General features: G+C 48.4%; 1 protein-coding gene across 6 annotated transcripts in view; it reads right to left on the bottom strand.

Moving 5' to 3' along the window:
* Positions 1-22,215, bottom strand: part of LOC147626600 (uncharacterized) — an 80,642-nt gene extending 58,427 nt beyond the window's left edge. For all 6 annotated transcript variants that reach the window (XR_015268619.1, XR_015268620.1, XM_086816660.1 and 3 more), the window contains exons 1-3: positions 21,483-22,215; positions 20,709-20,984; positions 20,402-20,491 (exon numbers count right to left, since the gene is read on the bottom strand). Coding sequence is in view for 4 of the 6 variants with exons in the window: in XM_086816660.1 (XP_086672786.1) it covers positions 20,402-20,491; positions 20,709-20,984; positions 21,483-21,812 (696 nt within the window). In the remaining 2 variants the exon portion in view is untranslated. The remainder of the gene's footprint in view (positions 1-20,401; positions 20,492-20,708; positions 20,985-21,482) is intronic.
* Between the last annotated feature and the right edge of the window lie 572 nt (positions 22,216-22,787).

Genomic DNA, 22,787 nt, shown 5'->3' with positions numbered 1-22,787 from the left:
GGGTAGAAGGCGACCATCACCGTTAGACATGTCACGTGCATCCCGCACTTGGATGCCACATAGACATATCTGTACAGAAGGTGCAGGACCTGGGATGGTGAACTGGTCCCATGTGAGCCCAGTCCGAGACAAGTCAGCCAAGGATCCATCTCAGTCGTCCGAGGTCAGGTGTGCATTGTCCTGCACACGAGTCCAAGGTCAAGTGTGCATTGTCCTGCACACGAAACAGTGCCAGTCCACGATGTAAGTCTCCCTCTAGAATGATGGCAGTGATACTGTGTATCTGGTATGGTACCAGATGCCAGATCATTGTGTAGATATTTAGGGTTTGCTTTTAGAAAAAGGGGCCAGCCCATAGGGCTACCCCAAGTCTTAGTGTGGGCATGAGGATGGTGTGAAACCACCCCCATGAGGGCCAAGAAGGCCCTGGCTGTACCCACCAGCCATGGGTAGGCCATGGAGAGCTGTAGGACAGCCCTAGGGGCAGGCCAGGGGTAGCTGACTGGTTATCCAGCCCTAGGAGGGGTGTAGGGCAAGTATGGGGCAGCCCATACAGGCTGCCCAGTCCCCAAACAGCCTAGAAACAGTGCCCAAACCAGGCTTAAAGCAGGCGCCTGATGCCCAGCCAGCAAGAGAAAGAAGCGCAGCTTTTATGGGATTTTTCTAGCATTAAATGCTGATTTATTAGTCATGGGACAAATCAGTGCTGGCCGACTGCTCATCCTGGAGTAGTATAAATAGAGGAGCCCACAATCCCATTGTTGCATCTCAGATTTCACCAAGAGCTCAAGCATACAAGGGCTAGACAAGCCAAGGAGTTGCTAAAGCACAAGGGTGAAGGACTGCAGGTCAAGGGCAGAGTTTTCTCAACCAAGAAAGGTCAAGATTTCTGTATTTTCTTTTCAGATTTACATCATTCTAATAAAGCAAATACACCATCCGTGGTGGGGGCCCTACAGAGGGTATTTGGGACCCAATACTGTGTCCTCTCCATCTCTCCCTCTCTCTCTCTCTATTTTCTGCACATCTTCATTCAGTTTGTGCGTTAATTCCGTCGTGAAGAGTGTGCTGATTTTCTGAGCATTGAACTTACCGATCTTCTCCGAAGCTTCCACATGTTATAGTGGTATCAGAGCCTACTTCAAGTGCAAAGATTCAACAAAGAAACCAGAATTTTCTCTCGCTCGTGTGGTTGGTTTTCAGACGCCGGTGGACTACCCTTTTCAGAGTGACTCCTCTCCCTCGAAGGACGGTTGGTTTTCAGCCTCCGGAAGCCTCCGGACGTCTCCCACACAAATAGTGGATGGTCAGATTGCATTCCGGAAAGGAAGTGCATTTTCCTGCTATGCCGAGCTTCAACAACGAGAGAGACCAAGAACCATGGGACCAGAGTGCACCAAGCAGCCCAGCTAGGGCACCAAGCTTGAGTGTTACAGATATGTTCTAGCAAATGATGCGAGCAATCGCAGACCAGACAACCAAGTTGGACAAGCAGATGGCGCAGATCTTGGCTCTGGAAGAGCGTACCCGTTCTCCAGCATCGCGTTTTCCATCTCCTCCTCCCTCTCCTTCCGTATCCCAGATTCCAGATCCTCGACACAGGCACCATTTCGCGGGGTCACAGCCGCAGCCGAGCTCTTTGCTTGAGTTGCAGATGCGTGCATTGGAGACACGACAACGTGCAGACGAAGCCATGCGACGCGTGGAGCACGAGCGTTACAGAGCAGCTTTGGATGCCAGATTGACACCAACGGCGCCCTCGAATCATTTTCCCGAGAAAATGAACTCCAGTAAGTATAATGGTAAACTCGATCCCACAACACTCTATTCATGGTTACATCAGTTTGAAGCTTACTTTGCCGCAGTTAGAAAAACAGATACTGACAGAGTGATCTTAGCCAGTTGGTACTTGGAAGGTGAGGGCATTCCATGGTGGACTCAGTGGACTCATGCCCACACTAGATTAGGTATGGCAGCTTATGTGTGGGACGAGTTTGTCCGCGACCTTAAGCAACGGTTTCTATCGCCCCACTACCTTGAGCGACTCAAAGACGAGTTCAGGGGAGCACGTCAGAACGCGCAACCAGTCCTTGAGTTTGCCAATAGAATTTCGACCTTATGTTTGCAATTAGGCTTATCTGATTCGGACAAGAAAGGGCAGTTTTTGTATGGCCTTGACACGCAAATCCAATGGGAGGTGCGTATGTTTAGGCCAGACACCTTTGAAGACGCACTCTCGCTTGCGCAGAGTGCAGAAATGAAACATAATGGTGGCAAGCCCAAGACTTCCTAGCCGGCTTCTCCCAGGGCTATCGCCTCAGGGGGCAAAGGCCAGAACCAAACGGGGTCTTCCCCAGGACAAAGCCCGAGAGCCTCTGGCTCCAAGAACTCGAACAATGCATCTAAGCTTACTCCAGACCAGAAAGTGGAGGCAGGCAAGACCGGTGGCAAGTTGAGTGCTGAGGAGCTTTCTCAGTACAAGAAGTAGGGTAGATGTTTCTTTTGTCATACAAAAGGACATACTTCTCGGGATTGTCCTAAGAAGCCTCCAAAGCCCGCCGCCGCTGCCTCCACAACTTCTGTGGTGAGCTCAGCTTTCCCACAGACCCCAGCGGCTACCCCTACTTCTCTAAACCTCGGTGCTTCAGTTGGAGAAATTACTAGTCGGGAGCTCGAAGATAAGCAGAAGGATGCCCCTAACCAGGAGTATGAGCGCAACGAATTGCTCAAGTCCTTTGGCTACATAGGTGGCCAGAGAGTCGTCATCTTGTTTGACAGCAGCAGCACGGAGGATGTGGTCACGGAACAGGCCGCAAGGCGCGCCCGTTTCGACCTGACTTCGGTGGACAAACAGGTTGAGGCTTCTCGAGATTGTCCTAAGAAGCCTCCAAAGCCTACCGCCGCTGCCTCCACAGCTTCCGTGGTGAGCTCAGCTCCCACACAGACCCCAACGGCTACCCCTAGTTCTTCAAACCTCGGTGCTTCAGTTGGAGAAATTATTAGCCGGGAGCTCGAAGATAAGCAGAAGGGTGCCCATGACCAGGAGTATGAGCGCAACGAATTGCTCAAGTCCTTTGGCTACATAGGTGGCCAAAGAGTCATCGTCTTGTTTGACAGCGGTAGCACGGAGAATGTGGTCACGGAACAGGCCGCTAGGCGTGCCTGTTTCGACCTAACTTCGGTGGACAAACAGGTTGAGGGTTTTAGCACAGGCATGACAACGAGCATCAAGAAGCTCTAGGTGCTAAGTTAGTTATTCAAGGCACAGAATTTGTGCGTGATTTTATGGTTGCCCCTCTTGTAGGAGCAGACATAATTTTGGGCATTCAGTGGTTTCACAAGTTTCTTCCCGATGTCAAGTGGGACAAGCACACATTCCAGATCAATCGGAATGTGTCTAACGCCCCAGTGACCATTAAGTGTGAGCCAAGAATTCCGAACTTTCCGCTCATAAGCCACTTGCAAGCTAAGCGAGCAGTCAGGAAAGGCACACAGTGTGCAATGATTTACATCCAGACAGCCCAAACGGTGGCCAATGCTTCCGAGAAGTACTTGCTTCTCCATGAAAAGTTCCAGAAGATTTTTCTTTGGGACAGCCTCCCTCCCCAGCTCCCCCCGTCCAGACCGGAGTACCACAAGATTGACCTCCTCCCAGTCTCGGAATCCCCGAGCAAGTTTCCGTATCGCCTTTCCAAGGCAATGGAATCGGAGTTGGACCACCAACTCCAACAATTGTTGCAATCTCGCTTCATTCGCCCCAGCGTGTCGCCATTTGCAGCACCGATCTTATTTGTCAAGAAGAAAGATGGGTCTTCCCGTTTGTGTGTCGATTATCGTGCACTCAACAAGCTGACTATCGAGAGCAAATTCTCGATGCCTCGAATAGATTATTTTCTCGAGAGGCTGAATGGAGCAAAGGTGTTCTCGAAACTTGATTTAAAGAGTGGGTACCACTAGGTGCGGATTGTGAAGGGGGACATCCCCAAGACAACCTTCCGTACGGAACGGGCCCACTATGAATTTGTTGTCATGCCATTTGGCTTGACGAACGCCCCAGCTACATTTAACCGCATGATGATGCATGTTTTCCGAGATTTGATTGGAAAGTGTGTGTTCATATTTCTGGACGACATACTGGTATTTTCAGCTACGGTTGAGCAGCATGACATTGATGTGGAGAAAGTCCTGAAGTTGCTAGAAAGCAACGAGCTCTACGTCAATGAAAAGAAGTCGGAATTTTATCTGTTCCAGGTGCATTACTTGGGATACATAATTAGTGCCGAAGGCATTCGACTGGATCCGGCTAAAGTGGCCGAGATTGTCAATTGGGAAATACCTCACACAACCTACGACATCAGATCCTTTGTGGGTATATGCCAGGCATACTGCACCCACATCGACAAGTTTTCTGATCTCTCGGCGGATCTCACTGATCTGCTCAAGGGTGTGAAGACAAGAAGGCAAAAGATTCGAATGACTCCACGAGCGTTGGAGGCATTCAAGAATCTCAAGGTGGCTTTATCACAAGCGCCTTGTTTAGCACTTGCCTCATGGGACGAGCCATTTCAGGTGATCACCGATGCGAGTAACATCGCAATTGGAGGTGTATTGCAACAAAATGGTCATCCAATAGCTTACATGTCTCGTAAGTTACTACCCGCAGAGAAAAACTACTCAATCTATGATCGTGAACTCCTTGCAGTTATGCAGGCCTTGAAACATTGGAAACATTTTCTGTATGGTCGTGACTTTGAGGTTCGCACTGACCATCAGGCATTACGCTGGATTCAGACAATGCCAACTGCACAGTGGAGTGATCGACAACACCGCTGGAGTCAGATATTCCAGCAATTTGGTGGTATGATTGAGTACCTTCCAGGAAAGGCCAATCTAGTGGCCGATGCTTTGAGTAGGAAGGGACAAGTGACTACGATTCAAACCACTAGACTCGATCTTGTTGATACAAGACTAGATGGCATGAAGTACACGTACGCAGATTCCGAGAAATTCGGTACACAGTGGGAACAGGCATTGGATGCCACAGGACCATGCCACTTTCTGATACGCAATAGTTAGCTTTTCTACAAAGGCCAACTGTGTCATGAAGTCGTTCAGGGCAACTCTTCTCCATGATGCCCATGACGCCATTGCAGGTGGTCATAGGGGGGCATGAATTCGACTCTGGAGAAATTGGAACGGCAATATTATTGGCCAAAGATGAGGCGAGATGTGTTTACATATGTACAACGCTGTGATATTTGTCAAAAGGTGAAAGCTCCTCGAGGAAAGAAGATAGGGTAGTTACAGCCCTTGCCAATTCCTGAGGGTCCTTTCAAAGATATTTCGATGGACTTTGTCACGAATCTGCCTCCCAGTCCGAGTAAGCGTAATACGCAGTGCTTAACTATTGTTGATAGATTTAGCAAATTTGTTATGCTTATTCCTTGCAGGGTCAATGTGACCACCGAGGATGTTGCCAATTGTTCATTCGGCATTGGTATCCGATTGGCGGGATTCCTAGGACCATAGTGTCAGACCGAGATGCCAAGTTTACCAGTCATTTTGTTTACCAGTCATTTTTAGAGGGCATTGTTTGATAACTTTGGTACTAAATTGAATTTTTCCGGTGCATTCCACCCACAGACGGACGGCCAGACAGAGATATACAACCAGTTAGCCTTTGATGTGCTGAAGTGTTATGTCCACAATCAGCAAGGTAAGTGGGAATCTTATTTGCCTTTAGTTCAAGCTGTTTTGAATGATTCTTTTTTTTAAGCTATTGGCAGGACTCCATATGAGGCAGCATTTGGAAGACCTTTCCAGTCGTTGTTGACCAGGACCTCGTCTTCAGTACCTGGAGCGAACAGAGTAATGGAGTCTTAACAAGAGATTTTAGAGTCAGTAAAAGACAGATTGGCTAAAGCGCAAGAGGCCTACACTCGACAAGCCAATAAAGACCGTAGGGATAAGAAGTTTTTGGAAGGGGATTGGGTTTATCTTCGGATTATGAAGCAAAGGTTGAAACAGGTGGGCAAGCGATGCCCAAAGTTGTCTTTCAGGAGCTTTGGACCTTTTCCCATCAGGAAAAAGATTAATGAGGTGTCTATGTAGTTAAAGCTACCTCCGAGTTGGACTAAGCACGATGTGTTTCACGTCAGTTGGTTAAAGCCATATGCAGGTCCTATCCCTTCAGAAGTCAAAGACGAAGCGGAACCAAATATTGTTGATCAAGCAGAAGTTATGGTTCCAGAACAGATCCTTCTGCACCGTTTCAAGCATGGCTCAAGACAGTTCCTCACGAAGTTGCAGGACCGAGGGACCCACGAAGCGGTATGGTTTGACAAAGAGTTTTTTGAAGACTATCCGGCGTTATTGACGGATTACTTGGAGGCTATGCAGCTTCCATCAAGTTAAGCAGAAGGGGATGTCACATGCATCCCACACTTGGATGCCACGTAGACATATCTGTGCAGAAGGTGCAAGACCTGGGATGGTGAACTGGTCCCATGTGAGCCCAGTCCGAGACCAGTCAACCAGGGATCCATCTCAGTCGTCGGAGGTCAGGTGTGCATTGTCCTGCACATGAGTCCAAGGTCAGGTGTGCACTGTCCTGCACATGAAACAGTACCAGTCCGCGCTGTAAGTCTCCCTCTGGAATGATGGCAGTGATATTGTGTATCTGGTATGGTACCGGATGCCACATCATTGTATAGATAGTTAGGGTTTGCTTTTAGAAAAAGGGGCCAGCCCATAGGGCTACCCCAAGTTGGAAGGTTGGCGATTTCAAGCGTGTGATCTATGGCTAGAAGGTGCCTTGGATTATCCCATAAGCGGAAGCATGGGAAGTTGAAGAGCCATCTATAGGCTAGAGTGGCACCTTGTCATAATCATCTCCTCCGGCCGGTGTTTTGGGAGGCAGCTCACCGAGAGATGGGAGCCCGGTGGAGGGATGCTGCAGTGCCCGTTGGGGGTGTCCGTGGTGCTTGATGGTGATGCGTCTCCTACGTGCGCTAGTCTTCTGCTCCGCATTCTGACATGGTATCAGAGCCCGGGCGTGTGTGGTCCTGGGCGGCTCAGGCGCGTGTGGTGCTCGACGACCCCCTCGCGCCTCGCTGGCTTGCGGAGCTCGAATCGAGGGAGGGTGTTGCAAGGTTGGCGATTTCGAGCGTGTGATCTATGGCTAAAAGGTGCCTTGGATTATCCCATAAGTGGAAGCATGGGAAGTTGAAGAGCCATCTATAGGCTAGAGTGGCACCTTGTCATAATCATCTCCTCCGGCAGGTGTTTTGGGAGGCAGCTCACCGGGAGATGGGAGCCCGGTGGAGGGATGCTGCAGTGCCCGTTGGGGGTGTTCGTGGTGCTCGATGGTGATGCGTCTCCTACATGCGTTAGTCTTCCATTGCGCATTCTGATAGTCTTAGTGTGGGCATGGGGATGGTGTGAAACCACCCCCATGAGGGCCAAAAAGGCCCTACCCACCAGCCATGGGTAGGCCATGGAGGGCTGCAGGACAGCCCTAGAGGCAGGCCAGGGGTAGCCGACTGGTTATCCAGCCCTAGGAGGGGTGTAGGGCAAGTATGGGGCAGCCCATACAGGCTGCCCAGTCCCCAAACAGCCTAGAAACAGTGCCCAAACCTGGCTTAAAGCAGGCGCCTGATGCCCAGCCAGCAAGAGAAAGAAGCGCAGCTTTTATGGGATTTTTCTAGCATTAAATGCTGATTTATCAGTCGTGGGACAAATCAGTGCTGGCCGGCTGGACTTAAGCTGGCCGACTGCTCATCCTAGAGTAGTATAAATAGAGGAGCCTACAATCCCATTGTTGCATCTCAGATTTTACCAAGAGCTCAAGCATACAAGGGCTAGACAAGCCAAGGAGTTGCTAAAGCAAGGGGTGAAGGACTGCAGGTCAAGGGTAGAGTTTTCTCAGCCAAGAAAGGTCAAGATTTCTGTATTTTCTTTACAGATTTACATCATTCTAATAAAGCAAATACACCATCCATGGTGGGGGCCCTACAGAGGGTATTTGGGACCCAATACTGTGTCCTCTCCGTCTCTCCCTCTCTCTCTCTCTATTTTCTGCACATCTTCATTCAGTTTGAGCGTTAATTCCGTCGTGAAGAGTGTGCTGATTTTCTGAGCATTGAAGTTACCGATCTTCTCCGAAGCTTCCGCATGTTACAGGACAGCCACCTTGCATATTAGTTGCAGCCTCTTCGTCATTTTTTCCCCACTCACCCTCGGGCCTCCCTTCACAAGACCAAAGTAAGCCAACCCCCCCCCCCCCCCCCCCGAGATGGCAGACTTGCTTGAGATGGCTCAGAAGCACGTGAAGATCCCTACTCTGCACACGTTCCCGGTGGATTGACAGTTGGACGGGGCCAACTATGGCATCTGGAAGGTTATGATGGAGTCTGTATTGGAGTCTTATGACTTGGCTAATTTCATTATTGTTGGTGCTCCACGGCCAGAGTTGGACGGGTAGCTTTTACCCTCTACTCGGAAAGAACGGGACACTCAGGCACAGTTATAGGATTGTGTCAATGCCCATGTGCGTTCTTTCATCTTCCTTAATTCCACACCCCAGGTGATTAATCATATAAAACATATGACGTTGGCCAGAGGGATTTGGCAACATTTGGCTTCTCTATATAACAGGGTATCACCCATGAAGCGGATCTCCTTGGAAGTGTTAGAAGTCATCTCCTGTCTTTACTGAGACACCAGGGCCTTCGTTGTGGGTGTGCCCGCCCTTGTAGGTGTTGTTCTCATTTTTCCTCACTCCCCGTATTTTTCCCCCATTTTTCCTATTTTTTCTGTGGCTTGAGTGGCAGTCCCGTGGTGGCAGGAGGACCTTGATCTTGGCCGACTGTACCTGCAGTACCCGACTTCAGTTCTGGTGCTGGTCGACTGTTTCTTTCTGGCAAACTGGGTGTCTTTATGCTAGTTGTGGAGATGTAGGTCCTGTCGGCTGCCCTACAACAAGCCGACTGTTGTTTGGGGGCCATATAAAATGGCCCCACAGCCCTTGGGATTTGTGTGAGCAAGAGGGGGACTGTTGTGTTGCTGATTGGTGGACTGTTAGGGACTATTTGGGAAGAGGAGAAGCAAGAGGACAGCGGGCTGATTTGCTGGACAGCCACTTGCAATTGTAGGTTCTTCTTTGTTCCCACCCACCCACCCTTTTTCAGATTACATCCCCGCAATGGCAGATTTGTTAGAGATGGCCGAGAGGCATGTGAAGATCCCTACACTCCCCATGTTCCCGGTGGACCATCAATTGTAGGTTCTTCTTTGTTCCCACCCACCCTTTTTTAGATTACATCCCCGCAATGGCAGATTTGTTAGAGATGGCCGAGAGGCATGTAAAGATCCCTACACTCCCCATGTTCCCGGTGGACCATCAGTTGGACGGGAACAACTACGGCATATGGAAGGTTATGATGGAATCTGTTCTGGAGTCTTACGACCTTGCTGATTTCATCGTTGTTGGGGTTCCACGGCCGGAAGTAGAGAAAGGGGAATTACCGTCGATCCGTAAGGACCGGGAGGCACAGGCACAGTTGTGGGATCGTGTCAACGCCAATGTCCGTTCATTTATCTTCCTTAACTGCACACCGCAGGTAATCAATCATGTCAAGCATATGACGCTGGCCAGAGGTATATGGCAACATTTGGCTTCTCTTTACAACAGGGTATCACCCATGAAGAGGATTTCCTTGGAAGTACAGATGCGGGTTATGAGCCCTACAAAGTCGTCGTCGATGCGGGAGCATATTAACAAGCTGAAGGCTCTTCAGCGGCAAGAAGTTCTCCGGGCTGGGAAGGAGATATCGTCACAGGACATGGCCATAACGTTGCTGTCGCATTTGCCCTCTCAGTACTCAGCATTTTACTCGTCTTTGATTACCAATGGCAAGCTCAGCACCATCACGTGGGAGGAGCTTGTGCCCATGGTCTTGAACCAAGAGGAACGATTCACGAACCCTCCTCCGGGTGGAGGTTCGGAGGCCTTAACTGGCCAACGGTCGAAAGGCCGTAAGTTGGGCAAAGGGAAGGCTTCATCGGAGAAGTCTTCTAAGAAGAAGTCCAACACTGACCGCGAGAAACTAAAGGCAGAGAGGACCTGTAATGATTGTGGCAAGAAAGGCCACTATTGGAGGCAGTGTCCCAAGCGGAAGACCGAGAAGGGTGAAGATTTCTCAGTAGCAATCATGAAGACTCCGACTTTTGTGCACTTGGAGGTGATGGACACCGATGTTTCATTTTCTTCAGGCAGGGAGAAGGTTGGAAGACTCTCCGCAATGGATACTCGGGAGTGGATTCTGGACAGTGGTGCTTCCAGGCACATGACTCCTTCCCGTTCAGATTTACAGGATCTCTGCAGGTATTATGGTCGTATTCTTACTAGGGATACATCCACTATCCCAGTTCACAGTGAGGGCAGGTTGGAGATAGTTCCCGATGGCAGAGGGGGGAAGCATTCCTACCAAGTGCTGTGTGTTCCGTCCCTTGGTTTTCATCTGTTGTCAGTGCATCAGGTTTGCAAGACTGGCGTACAGGTGGAGTTTGATGAGCATTTTGTTGCTCTCCGGGACAAGGCAACAGGCCAGGTAGTTTGGGAAGGCGGAGTGGAGAATGGAGTTTACAAGCTTTCAGCACTCTCTCTCCCAGGTCCTCAGTTTTGTGATGAGTGGCAGTCTGGTAATGGCCACTTAAGTGTGGATACGCTGCAGGTGCAAGCTTTCCGGGACCAAATGGTGGATAGCTTGCCAGTTGATGGCCGCAATTGGCAAGAACTTTCCAGTCCAATGTTGGTGGTTTTTGTGTTCGTCAATCAGAGGAAACTGAACAGGTAACTTATGCTATGATGTCTCGTAGTATTCGGGACAAAGAAACTCATGTAGATGAGGATGTTCTTTCCACGGGAACCTCACGGAAAGCCAGGTAGGTGGCAGTTGATTACTTGCAGAAGGAGGTGGATTCTCCAGGCTTTGTGGTTCCGGATTCAGAGGGGTGGTTGACGGGTTCCAGAAGGCCTTGCATAGTCTTCAGCAGGTTTCCAGGACTTGGCTTTCCACCGTAACAGGTGTTGATCCTTGTGAGGAGTGTGATGCCTCTTTGACTCAGAAGCAGAATGGTTCATTGATTTGGTTGATGGATACGAGATTGGACAGGAGCTTCCTGATGAGGCAGTTGAGCTCATGGTTGCAGATGACTCTCTGGGAGGCAGGATTGCGTATCTTGTGGTTCTTGCGGCATGCGAAGGATCATGGACTCTTTTACACAGGAGGGGGATTGATGGATGGAGTCCGACTCCACGGTTGGAGTGACTTAGATTGGGGAGGAGATCCGGACACGAGGAGATCTACTTCAGGCCTAGGAGAAGTTTTACGGAGCAATAAGAGGCAGTCATCTTTTGCCTTGTCGTCGACAGAGGCAAAGTACCAAGCTGCTTGTGATGCTTCTTGTGAGGTGGTAAGGTTGCAGAGGTTGCATGGCAGGATTGGGCTTCCACTAGAGGAACCCATGGTCATCCAGAGGCACTTTGTTCATGAACAATTCGTTGCTGATGACATCTTGCTAGAGTTCTGTTCGACGGAGGACAGTATGGTGGACCTCTTCACGAAGTCGCTATCTCAGGATTTGCTCAGGCAGCACCCCAGCTCCCTGTGGTTGGTTTCAGGGCCAAGAGCTGAGAGGGGGTGTTAGAAGCCATCTCCTGTCTTTCCTGAGACATCAGGGCCTTTGTTGTGGGTGTGCCCGCCCTTGTAGGTGTTGTTCTCATTTTTCCTCACTCCTCGTATTTTTCTCCCATTTTTCCTATTTTTTCTGTGGCTTGGGTGGCAATCTTGTGGTGGCAGGAGGACCTTGATCTTGGCCGACTGTACCTGCAGTACCCGACTTCAGCTCTAGTGTTGGCCGACTGTGGTACAGGTCGTGGACACCCTGATGATGCTAGCCAACTGGGTCATGTAGGTCCTGTCGGCTGCCCTACAGCAGGCCGACTGCTGTTTGGGGGCCATATAAAATGGCCCCACAGCCCCTTGCCACTTTGTATTGTATTCGGGATCTTCTTGTGTATACATAGTAGAGTTATACGCCTCTCTCTCCATCTATTTTCTGCACTTGCTCGTGTTTCCAGATTTTGTCCATCATCTCCGATGCCTCTACTCGGAAAGAACGGGACGCTCAGGCACAATTGTAGGATCGCGTCAATGCCCATGTGCGTTCTTTCATCTTCCTTAATTCCACACCACAAGTGATTAATCATATAAAACATGACGTTGGCCAGAGGGATTTGGCAACATTTGGCTTCTCTGTATAACAGGGTATCACCCATGAAGCGGATCTCCTTGGAAGTGCAGATGTGGGTGATAGATCCTGCAAAGACTTCGACGATGCGGGAGCACATCAACAAATTGTAGGCTCTTCAACAGGAGGTTCTTCAGGCTGGGAAGGAGATATCTTCAGAGGACATGGCCATCTCTCATCTAACCTCTCAGTACTCAACTTTCTACTCCTCTTTGATCACCAGTGGCAGGCTCAGCACCATCACATGGGAGGAGCTTGTGCCTATGGTCTTGGACTAGGAAGTGCATTTTACGAACCCTCCACAAGGCAGAGGTTCTAAGGCCAGTGGTCGCAAGGCCGCAGTAAGGGCAAAGGGAAGTCTTCACAGGAGAAGTCTTCCGAGCAGGAGCCCGACTTGGATCGTGACGCCTTGAAGGCAAAGAGGACCTGTAACAATTGGGGCGAGAAAGGCCTGTGCACTTGGAGATTATGGACACCGACGCTTGATCTTCTTCAAGCAGGGAGGCGGTTGGACTCACCAATAGTGACACTCGGGAGTGGATTCTTGATAGTGGTGCTTCCACGCACATGACTCCTTCTCGGGAGTTATTACAGGATCTTCGAAAACACACAGGTCACATCCTGATTGGTGACGAGTCCACTATACCTATTCACAGTGAGGGCAGATTAGAGATCGCTTCCGATGGCAGAGGAGGGAAGCATTCCTCCCAAGTTCTTTTAGTCCCATCCCTTGATTTTCATCTGTTGTCAGTGCATGAGGTTTGCAAGACTGGTGTATGGGTAGAGTTTCAGGAGCATTTTGTTGCTCTCCAGGACAAAGCAACATGCCAGGTTGTATGGGAAGGTGGAGTGGAGAATGGGATTTACAAACTCTCAGCACTCTCTCTTACAGGTTCTCAGCTAGGTGATGTGTGGCAGTTTCATCATGACCACTTGAATGTGGATACGTTGCAGCAAGCTTTCCGGGACCAGATGGTGGATGGCTTGCCAGATGTTGACAGCAGTAGACAGTGACATTCCAATTCTTGCATTCGTCACTCAAAGCCTTTACAGATATGACATTCCAATTCTTGCATTCGTCACTCAAAGCCTTTACAGGTGAACTATGCTTTGATGTCTCGTATCATTCGGGACAAAGAGCCTCTTGCAATTGAGGAAGCTCTTTCCCAGGAGACTTGTAGGAAAGCCAAGCAAGTGGCACATGGTGACTTGCAGGAGGAGATGTCTGTTGAGCAGCCTCCAAGATTTGAGGTTCCAGGTTCAGAGGGGGTGGTTTACAGGTTCCAGAAGGCCTTGTATGGTCTTTGGCAGGTTCTCAAGACTTGGCATAACACAGTTACAGTTGATGATCCTTGTGAGCATGTTGATGCCTCTTTGTATCAGAAGCGCTTTGGTTCATTGATTTGGTTGCTGAACACCAGATTGGACTTGAGCTTCCCAGTGGGGCTACTAAGCTCATTCATGGAGACACCTTTGAAGACTCATTGGGACGCAAGATTGCGGATCTTGCAGTATCTGCAGAGTACGAAGGATCTTGGACTCTTCTATGACACTAGAGGGGGATCGACGGATGAAGTCCAACTCCAAGGTTGGAGCGACTCAGATTGGGGAGGAGATCCAGACATGAGGAGATCTACATCATGCTATGGTTTTACCCTCGGCTCAAGAGCTATTTCATGGAGTAGCAAGAGGCAGCCAACTATTGCCTTGTCGTCTACAAAGGCAGAGTACCGGGTTGCTTGTGGTGCTACTTGCGAGGTTGTGTGGTTGCGGTGGTTGCTTGGTGAGATTGCGTTTCCACAGAAGGAACCCATGGTCATCCAGAGTCACTATGTTCGTGAGAAGGATTTTTCTGATGACATCTTGCTAGAGTTTTGTTCAACGGAGGACAATGCGCGACGGACCTCTTCACGAAGTCTCTACCTCAAGCGATGCTTCGACAGCACTCCAGCTCACTGGGATTGATTCCACATCCAGGAGCTGAGGAGGGGCGTTAGCAGTCATCTCCTGTCTGTACATTACACACTAGGGCCTCTGTTGTGGGTGTGCCCGCCCATTAGGTGTTTCTCCATTTTTCCCCTATTTTTCCATGTATTTTTCACTATTTCTATGGTCGTGGAGCGGTAGTATGCTAGCTTGCTGTTTTCCGGCCTGGCCGACTGATATATGTCTTGGCCGACTTGCTATTTTTTGCAATCATGGACATTCAACTTTCAAGTGCTGTCGGCTGCTTTTATGTTGGCTGACCAGCACTGAGGGGTGATATAAATATCCCCTTGGCCCCCACACCTCTTGTATCATTGGGTATTGTGTACTAGATCTATCGTATACAACCTCTCTCTCTCTCTTCTGCGTTTGTTCTTCCACACTCAGTGGTGGTTCTCTCTTGCGTTTGCTCATCTTCATCGTGGAGTCTTGCTGTGTGTGCTCTTAGTTGTTTGTCTCATATCCGCTGCGTATTCCGACAAGTCTCATGTGCAAATAATCATTCTTATCCTGTGAAAGGCATTGGTGAGATTATACTCACATCAACTGATGATGCAGTTTTAAGTTACACCCCCGCAATGGCAGATTTACTTGAGATGGCTGAGAGGCACGTGAAGATCCTGACACTCCCCACGTTCCCAGTGGACCATCAGTTGGACGGGAACAACTATGGCATATGGAAGGTAATGATGGAATCTGTGTTGGAGTCTTACGACCTTGCTGATTTCATTGTTGTTGGGGTTCCACGACCGGAGTTAGAGGAAGGGGAGTTACCCTCGATTAGGAAGGAACGCGAGGCACAGGCACAGTTGTGGGATCGTGTCAATGCCAGGGTCCGTTCTTTCATTTTCCTCAACTGCACACCGCAGGTAATCAATCATATCAAGCATATGATGCTGGCCAGAGGTATATGGTAGCATTTGGCTTCTCTCTATAACAAGGTATCACACATGATGAAGAGGATCTCCTTGGAAGTACAGATGCGGGTGATGAATCCTACAAAGTCGTCAACGATGCGGGAGCACATGAAGTTTCAACAAGCTGCAGGCTCTTCAGCAAGAAGTTCTCCATGCTGGGAAAGAGATATCATCGGAGAATATGGCCATCACGTTGCTGTCGCATTTACCCTCTCAGGACTCAGCATTTTACTCTTCTTTGATTACCAGTGGCAAGCTCAACACCATCACATGGGAGGAGCTTGTGCCCCTGGTCTTGGACCAGGAGGAAAGATTCACGAATCCTCCACAAGGCGGAGGTTCGGAGGCCTTAACTGGCCAACGGTCAAAAGGCCATAACAACAAGGGCAAAGGGAAGGCTTCACCGGAGAAGTCTTCTGAGAAGAAGTCCGACGCAGACCGCGAGAAACTGAAGGCAGAGAGGACTTGTAATGATTGTGGCGAGAAAGGCCACTATTGGAGGCAGTGTCCCAAGCGGAGCACCGAGAAGGGTGCAGAATCCTCAACAGCAACCGTGAAGACTCCAGCTTTTGTGCACCTGGAGGTTATGGACACCGATGTTTCATTTTCTTCGTGCAGGGGGGAGGTTGGAGGACTCTCCGCTACGGATACTCGGGAGTGGATTCTAGACAGTGGTGCTTCCAGGCACATGATTCCTTCCCGTTCGGCTTTACAAGATCTCTGCAAGTATTCTGATCACATTCTTACTAGGGATACATCCACTATCCCAATTCACAATAAGGGCAGGTTGGAGATAGTTCCCGATGGCAAAGGGGGAAAGCATTCCTCCCAGGTGTTGTATGTTCCATCACTTGGTTTTCATCTGTTGTCAGTGCATCAGGTTTGGAAGACTGGTGTACGGGTGGAGTTTGATGAGCATTTTGTTGCTCTCCGGAACAAGGCAACAAACCAAGCCAAGTAGTTTGGGAAGGCGGAGTGGAGAATGGAGTTTACAAACTTTTAGCACTCTCTCTCCCAGGTCCTCAGTTTTGTGATGAGTAGCAATCTGGTAATGGCCTTTTAAGTGTGGATACGCTGCAAGTGCAGGCTTTCTCGAACCAGATGGTGGATGGCTTGCCAGATGATGGTAACAGTTGGCAAGAACTTTCCAATACAGATGTTGGTAGTTCTTGCGTTCGTCAATCAGGAAAAACTTTACAAGTAACTTATGCTCTGATGTCTCGTAGCATTCGGGACAAAGACACTCCTGTAGATGAGAAAGTTCTTTCCACGGGGACCTATTGGAAGGCCAGGCAGGTAGCAGTTGATTACTTGTAGGTGAAGATGGATATTGCACATTCTCCACGCTTTGTGGTTCCGGATTCAGAGGGGGTTGGTTACAGGTTTCCGAAGGCCTTAAGTGATCTTCAGTAGGTTTCCAGGACTTGGCATCCCACCGTAATAGGTGTTGATCCTTGTGAGCAGTATGATGCCTCCTTGACTCGGAAGCAGAATGGTTCATTGATTTGGTTGATGCATACAAGATTGGACGGGAGCTTCTTAATGAGGCTGTTGAGCTCATGTTTGCAGAGGACTCTTTGGGAGGCAGGATTGCGTATCTTGTGGTATCTACAGCATGCGAAGGATCTTGGACTCTTTTACACAGGAGGGGGATTGATGGATGGAGTCTGACTCCACGGTCGGAGTGACTCAAATTGGGGAGGAGAGCCAGACACGAGGACCTTGACACCAGGCTACAGTTTTTCCCTTGGCTCAGGAGCAGTTTTATGGAGCAGTAAGAGGCAGCCATCTTTTACCTTGTCGTCGACAGACAAAGTACCGGGCTGCTTGTGGTGCTGCTTGCGAGGTGGTGAGGTTGCAGAGGTTACTTGGCAGGATTGGGTTTCCACTAGAGGAACCCATGGTCATCCAGAGACATTTTGTTTGTGAAAAGATTGTTGCTGATGACATCTTGCTAGAGTTCTGTTCGACGGAGGACAGTGCAGAGGACCTCTTCACGAAGTCTCTATCTCAAGCTTTTGCTCCGGCGGCACTCCAGCTCACTGGGGTTGGTTCCACATCCAGGAGCTGAGAGAGGGTGTTAGCAGTCATCTCCTGTCTGTATGTTTACACCAGAGCCTCTGTTGTGGGTGTGCCCGCCCGATTGAGGTTTTTCTCATTTCTCCCCACTCTCCATATTTTTTCCCATTTTTCTAGTCTGGGAGGCAGTATTGGATCTATCAACAGTACCTGCTACTGGCCGACTAGTCACAGGCTGCCCCAACCTTCTCTGTGTGCTAGCCGACAGGCAGATTCTGGCCAACTTGAGCGTGATCAGGTCGTGGACATTTGAGGCTGTCGGCTGTCTTTTGAGCACGCTGACTGGCTAATGGGGCCATATAAAATGGCCCCTTGGCCCCCCACACATTGTATTGGGTATTCCGGGTTTTCTCTTGTGTCTATAGTAGAGTTACACGCCTCTCTCTCTCCCTCTATTGCTGTGTTTTTCTGCAGTGTACTTGTGCTTGTGTTTTCAGATTTTGTCTTCATCGCCGCTGCATATTTTGACAACCAGATGCATAGTGAGAGACCTAGAAAAGGACTATGAGATGGTCACTTCTAGGATACTATACCGTGGACTCTACCATCTCGATAGTTTTCAAAAGAGAGCACATGGTGCTTGTGAGATTACTACATCTACTCCTACTATGCAAGAGGCGGAGTTGTGGCATGCCAAGTTTGGGCATGTGAATTATGGCAGTTTGATGCTCTTGCAGAAGCAACAAATGGTGCATGACATACTATATGTTGAACTACCTTCCCGACATGTATCATTCTTGGCACAATGCATCATCATGCTTTCCCAAAGGATGGTTCGGTGAGAGCAAACCAGAAATTACAGCTCACACATTAATGTATGTGGTCCTACGAGGACACACTCACTTGGAAAGCATATGTACTTTGTAACATTCATAGATGATTACTCGAAATGTGCTTGGGTATACCCTTTGAAAGAAAAGTCCAAGGTTTTAATGTGTTTTCAGCATTATGTTGCAAGGGCTGAAAATGAAACACGTTGCAAAGTGCAAACCCTCGGTACAAATCGAGGGGGGGGAGTATATGTCTAATGCTTTCAAAGCATACTTGGTTGAAAAAGGCATTAAGCTCCAATGTACCATGCCATACACACCACAACAGAATGGTGTTGCAAAAAGGAAGAATAGGTCCTTGATGGAGATGGCCAAATGTATGGTCAAGGGCAAGGGTTTGCCTCATAAATTTTGGACGGAGGCAATCATGTGTGCTACATATGTTTTGAACAAATACCCTACAAAAGCATTGAAAACCATCACTCCATATGAGGCCGGGTATGATAAAAAGCCTAAAGTTGATTACTTAGGGTTTTTGGTTGTCTTGTATATGCCCATGTGCCTTAACAGATGAGAAGCAAGCTTGATGACAAGGCAACAAAATACCGTCTCTATAATCCACTCAGCCAAAGGATTTTTGAGAGAAGAGATGTGGTGTTTGCTGAAAATGTAAAACAGCCTATGGCTGAATTTGGTAGACAGTTGTATGGGGATCAACAAGACATGTTTGAACGGCTACTTCCACTTGCAATTGATGGTACGGCAGTACAACCCGCAATGGAACATGTGTTGCAGCCAAGTAGACATCATGTGGATGCTGAAATTCAGCAAAATGAACAGCATGTTATGGATGATGATGTAGAAGAGGTTGTGAGAGAACAGGGGACAGCTCAAAAGGAGGCCAGATCAGTCCTTAGATGGCTGGTCCGAACTTTGCAAGAGCACAAACTCTCAACTCCTCTCAGTAGCAGCAGGACACGGGCTGGTTTTAGGAATGAACCACATCATGCAGATGTTGCTTGGTTGAGTAGCTTGTGTGATGTCGATGAGCTAGGCTCATTTGATAAAGCTCAAAAACACGAGCATTGGATGGAAGCTATGCAAAATGAGATAAATGCCATACATAAAAATGACACTTGAGATTTGCTGGATTTGCCTCCTGGCAAGAAGGCAATTGGCACTAAGTGGGTGTACAAAGAGAAGAGGAATGCTGATGGTAATGTTGATTGACACGTACAAGGCAAGGCTTGTGGCCAAAGGATATGCATAGGAAAAGGGAATAGACTATGATGAAACTTTTGTGTTGATTGACACGTACAAGGTCAGGCTTGTGGCCAAGGGATATGCATAGGAAAAGGGTATAGACTATGATGAAACTTTTGCACCTACTTCCAAAATGCCTACCGTTAAATGCGTGATCGCATTGGCTGCCCATCATCAGTTGGATATTAAGACAGCCTTCCTTAAACAAATTGATTACATGGGCTAGGGTGTTAATTAGTGTTATCCCATAAGTTGTAGCTATTTATAGGTCAACAATGGCTATATAAGTGGGATGAGCCTATTGTGTGGACTGTTGTATTTATCATGTTGTCGGATGACACAGGCTTGTGCCTAGGCCTAGGACACAGTCCACTCCGAGCCTTAGCGCGCGTGCTCAAGGGTGGTCTGCCGATGCAAACCTACGGTTGGGCGGTGAGCTAGCCTACATGACCCATAATTTGGAAGCTAATCGATAGACCACTCTCGTGCTCAAGAGTGTTTTGCCAATGCAGACTTATGGTTGGGTGGTGAGCGAGCCTCCATGACCCATAATTTGGAAGCTAATCGTGTTTGGCATGTGTTTAGGGTGTAACACATAAGGCATGAGAAGAGGAAAAACGCAAAACCTGGGAGGATGCTGGCAGCTTTCGCAGCAGCTTTGGCAAGAGCAGAGGCAATGTTCAAACGCACAACAATCACAAGCGTACCCATGGTCAAGACTTAACAAGAGAGACCCCTAGTAGCAGAACCAGAAGTTGTCCAAGGAGTTCCTCACAAAGGCCTAAAGTCATTCGTTTCTCTAGGAATAACTGCATCACAAAAAGAAATATAATTCTAAGTCTCACCTTGCAACTATACAAAATCAGTATCATACCACCAAAGAGCACCAAAAAGTGATTGAAACAGGGCCTACAGTTTTCCGTTTTTCTAGGAATAACTACCGCCAAAAAAGAAAATAAACTTCTAGGTCTCAGCTTGCAACTGCACAAACCAGTATCGCACCACAAAATAGCATCAAAAGTGATTGTGACAATGCGATGCAGAGTGCAAAAACTGATTCACTGCTTCACTTGCCTCCCTTTGATTTCCATGCAGTTGCCGTTCCCTTTCTTGAAGTTTTTGCTCTATTTCATGTAATCTCTGCTCTCTTTCTTGCAGTTGCTCCTGAGTTAAAAGTAGAAACAATCTCTTGAGAAGGGTGGCCATGTACTAGTAGCTACTTGCAAGGTTGAAACAACATCTCAATCCTAGCACACATCTTGATGGAAATCATGATCTTTTAATACATCTTCAAGAAGATAAGTTCAAAATTTAACAACCAAGCAGCCTCAATGTAAACGAACTTCCTCTATTCACAACAGCTTCTGCTCCTATTGAGTACCTGTAAATTAGAAACGATGCTTGCATGCTGTTTGGTCTGTTCATCGAAGCTATTCTGCATGCGTAAAATTTCTGATCTTGCAATAAACTGTCCCCTGAGTTCCGCCTCCAACCTCTGAAGTTGCTCTCTTTGCCGTATAACATCATGAAGGCGTTGTTCCAATGTCTCATTGAAATGCTTAGAGGAGCTCAACCCTCCAGAATCAAGGGGCAGCCCGTTTGATGGTGAACTCATATGACCATTCAATACAGGATCGTGCTCATGAACCTGCTGAATCTGCCAGAATCCAAATGAACCAAGAAGTCACTACCATGCTTGAAAAAGTTCAAAAGAGAGCTAGTAGCCACCAGACCTAAAACTCAACACTTGCAATGGTTTCGAAAGATGATTCATCCTTGACAAGACGAAAAATAGAAACATCAAACGAGAATGAAGTATGAGGCTTGACATCCACTGACATACTTGTGTTACTTAGCCTACTTACAAACCAGAGCCGTGGACACCCATGCATAACCAGCATTGATGCGAGGACTATGGAAATCCCAACATTGATCTGGGGTGCAGCCTTATAAAATAGATAACAATCTCCACACATAAAAAAACTAAGGGTCAATGTTGAAACTTGAGGCCTGGCACATCCATCATGTGCATGGCCGCACAGAGACTTAGAAAACACTGCTAATTGCGAAATGGCCTCGTGCAAGCCTCGTGGAGCTTTAGGGCTTAGAAAGTACGCGATGAATAGCAAAAATGGATGTTTTCTATGAAAAATACCTCCTCATAAAGCTTGGTATCTTCACCGTTCTGACGGCCAATTTCCTGAGAGGGGACACTCGCATGCTTTGAATCGCCTGTATGATGGTCAGAATCGCTCGAACTGCCACTGCAGCCGCCGGAGTGGAAAATCCGGCCATTCCTGGAGTTTTCCGGGTGCAACCCTGGATTGGGCCTCATCCTCGCCGATCCATTCACCCTGCTGTGCTCTCCAGTGCCATCGCCGGAAAGCCTGTCCCTCGCCGATCCTTCCGTCACAGCTCTCCATTCCTTTCTTCCAACCTGATTCTGCATGCCCAAGGTTGCATTGTGTCCGCCCGCTGCATCCATAGTCGGGGAAAATCCTTACCTACCCCTAGCGCCGTAACATTGCAAGTCAGAAGCCCTAACCCTAATCTAACTCTGATGTCTAACCCTAACCCTAATGCCTTGCCCGTACACCGAGAGTAGGCTCAGATATAACTGGAGACGGAGTGAAGCAGACCCTGCGCCTGAAAGCGGGCGTTTGCTGGGCCGACCAAGCCGGCACCGATAATCTGGGTAGTTAGGGCGGAGCGGAATCTTGGACGCAGAGCGAAACGATAGGGCAAGAGAGAAAAGAAAACTGCACGAGGTGAAAGTGAAGCCAAGGGAAGAGAGAACCACAGGAGAAGCAAAAGGATTCTGAACACAGGAACTACATTGTAGGGATGTGGGCTATAGAGGGGGCCAAAGAAAACTTACCCCTCTAGATAGATCGATACCAATGCATTGATGCTCTCTTGTAGATGTATCTAGCACCACAAAATACCTATGAATGTCACGCGTATATACACAGACTCGCTCCATGCAATGGAAGAAATGAGAGAGGTCTGGGTAGTGAGATGTCGGAGTACCTCTATAATGAAGTTGGAAAGAGTATGCTTTTCCCCTTATGCGAGAGAAAAGTGTGAATGGTCTGTTCTCCATTGAATATATGCAGTAAAACATGTCTCGATGGTGGCATTGGCTTGCCATTCCACTCTAGCATGATCCTTTGTCTTGCATGCTGAAAAGGGGCCGAGGGGGCGGGCCATCTGATCCCCCATTCCATCACTTAGTCTCACTCAACATGTAGTGGGAGGCAAGTCAATAGGCAGCAATGCTACAAATAGCATACTATGGTACTAGCTGCCTCACATAAGGGGGTGTCAAGAAACCTCTCTCTAAGAAGAAAGAAAGCTTGTCAATAGGATTGATTAGCAATCTGTAGTATCAGTATTCAGAACCAGCTACTTTTTCTCTTTGAGTAAGGCATTGTCATTGGAGGAATGCTTATGAGAGAGA

The sequence above is a fragment of the Cibotium barometz genome, chromosome 22 (genome assembly GCF_041138505.1).
Source record: "Cibotium barometz isolate CiBa-2024 chromosome 22, ASM4113850v1, whole genome shotgun sequence".
Lineage (NCBI taxonomy): Eukaryota > Viridiplantae > Streptophyta > Polypodiopsida > Cyatheales > Cibotiaceae > Cibotium > Cibotium barometz.
Note: the sequence above shows the minus strand (reverse complement) of the source record. Positions and strands in the feature narration are given on the sequence as shown.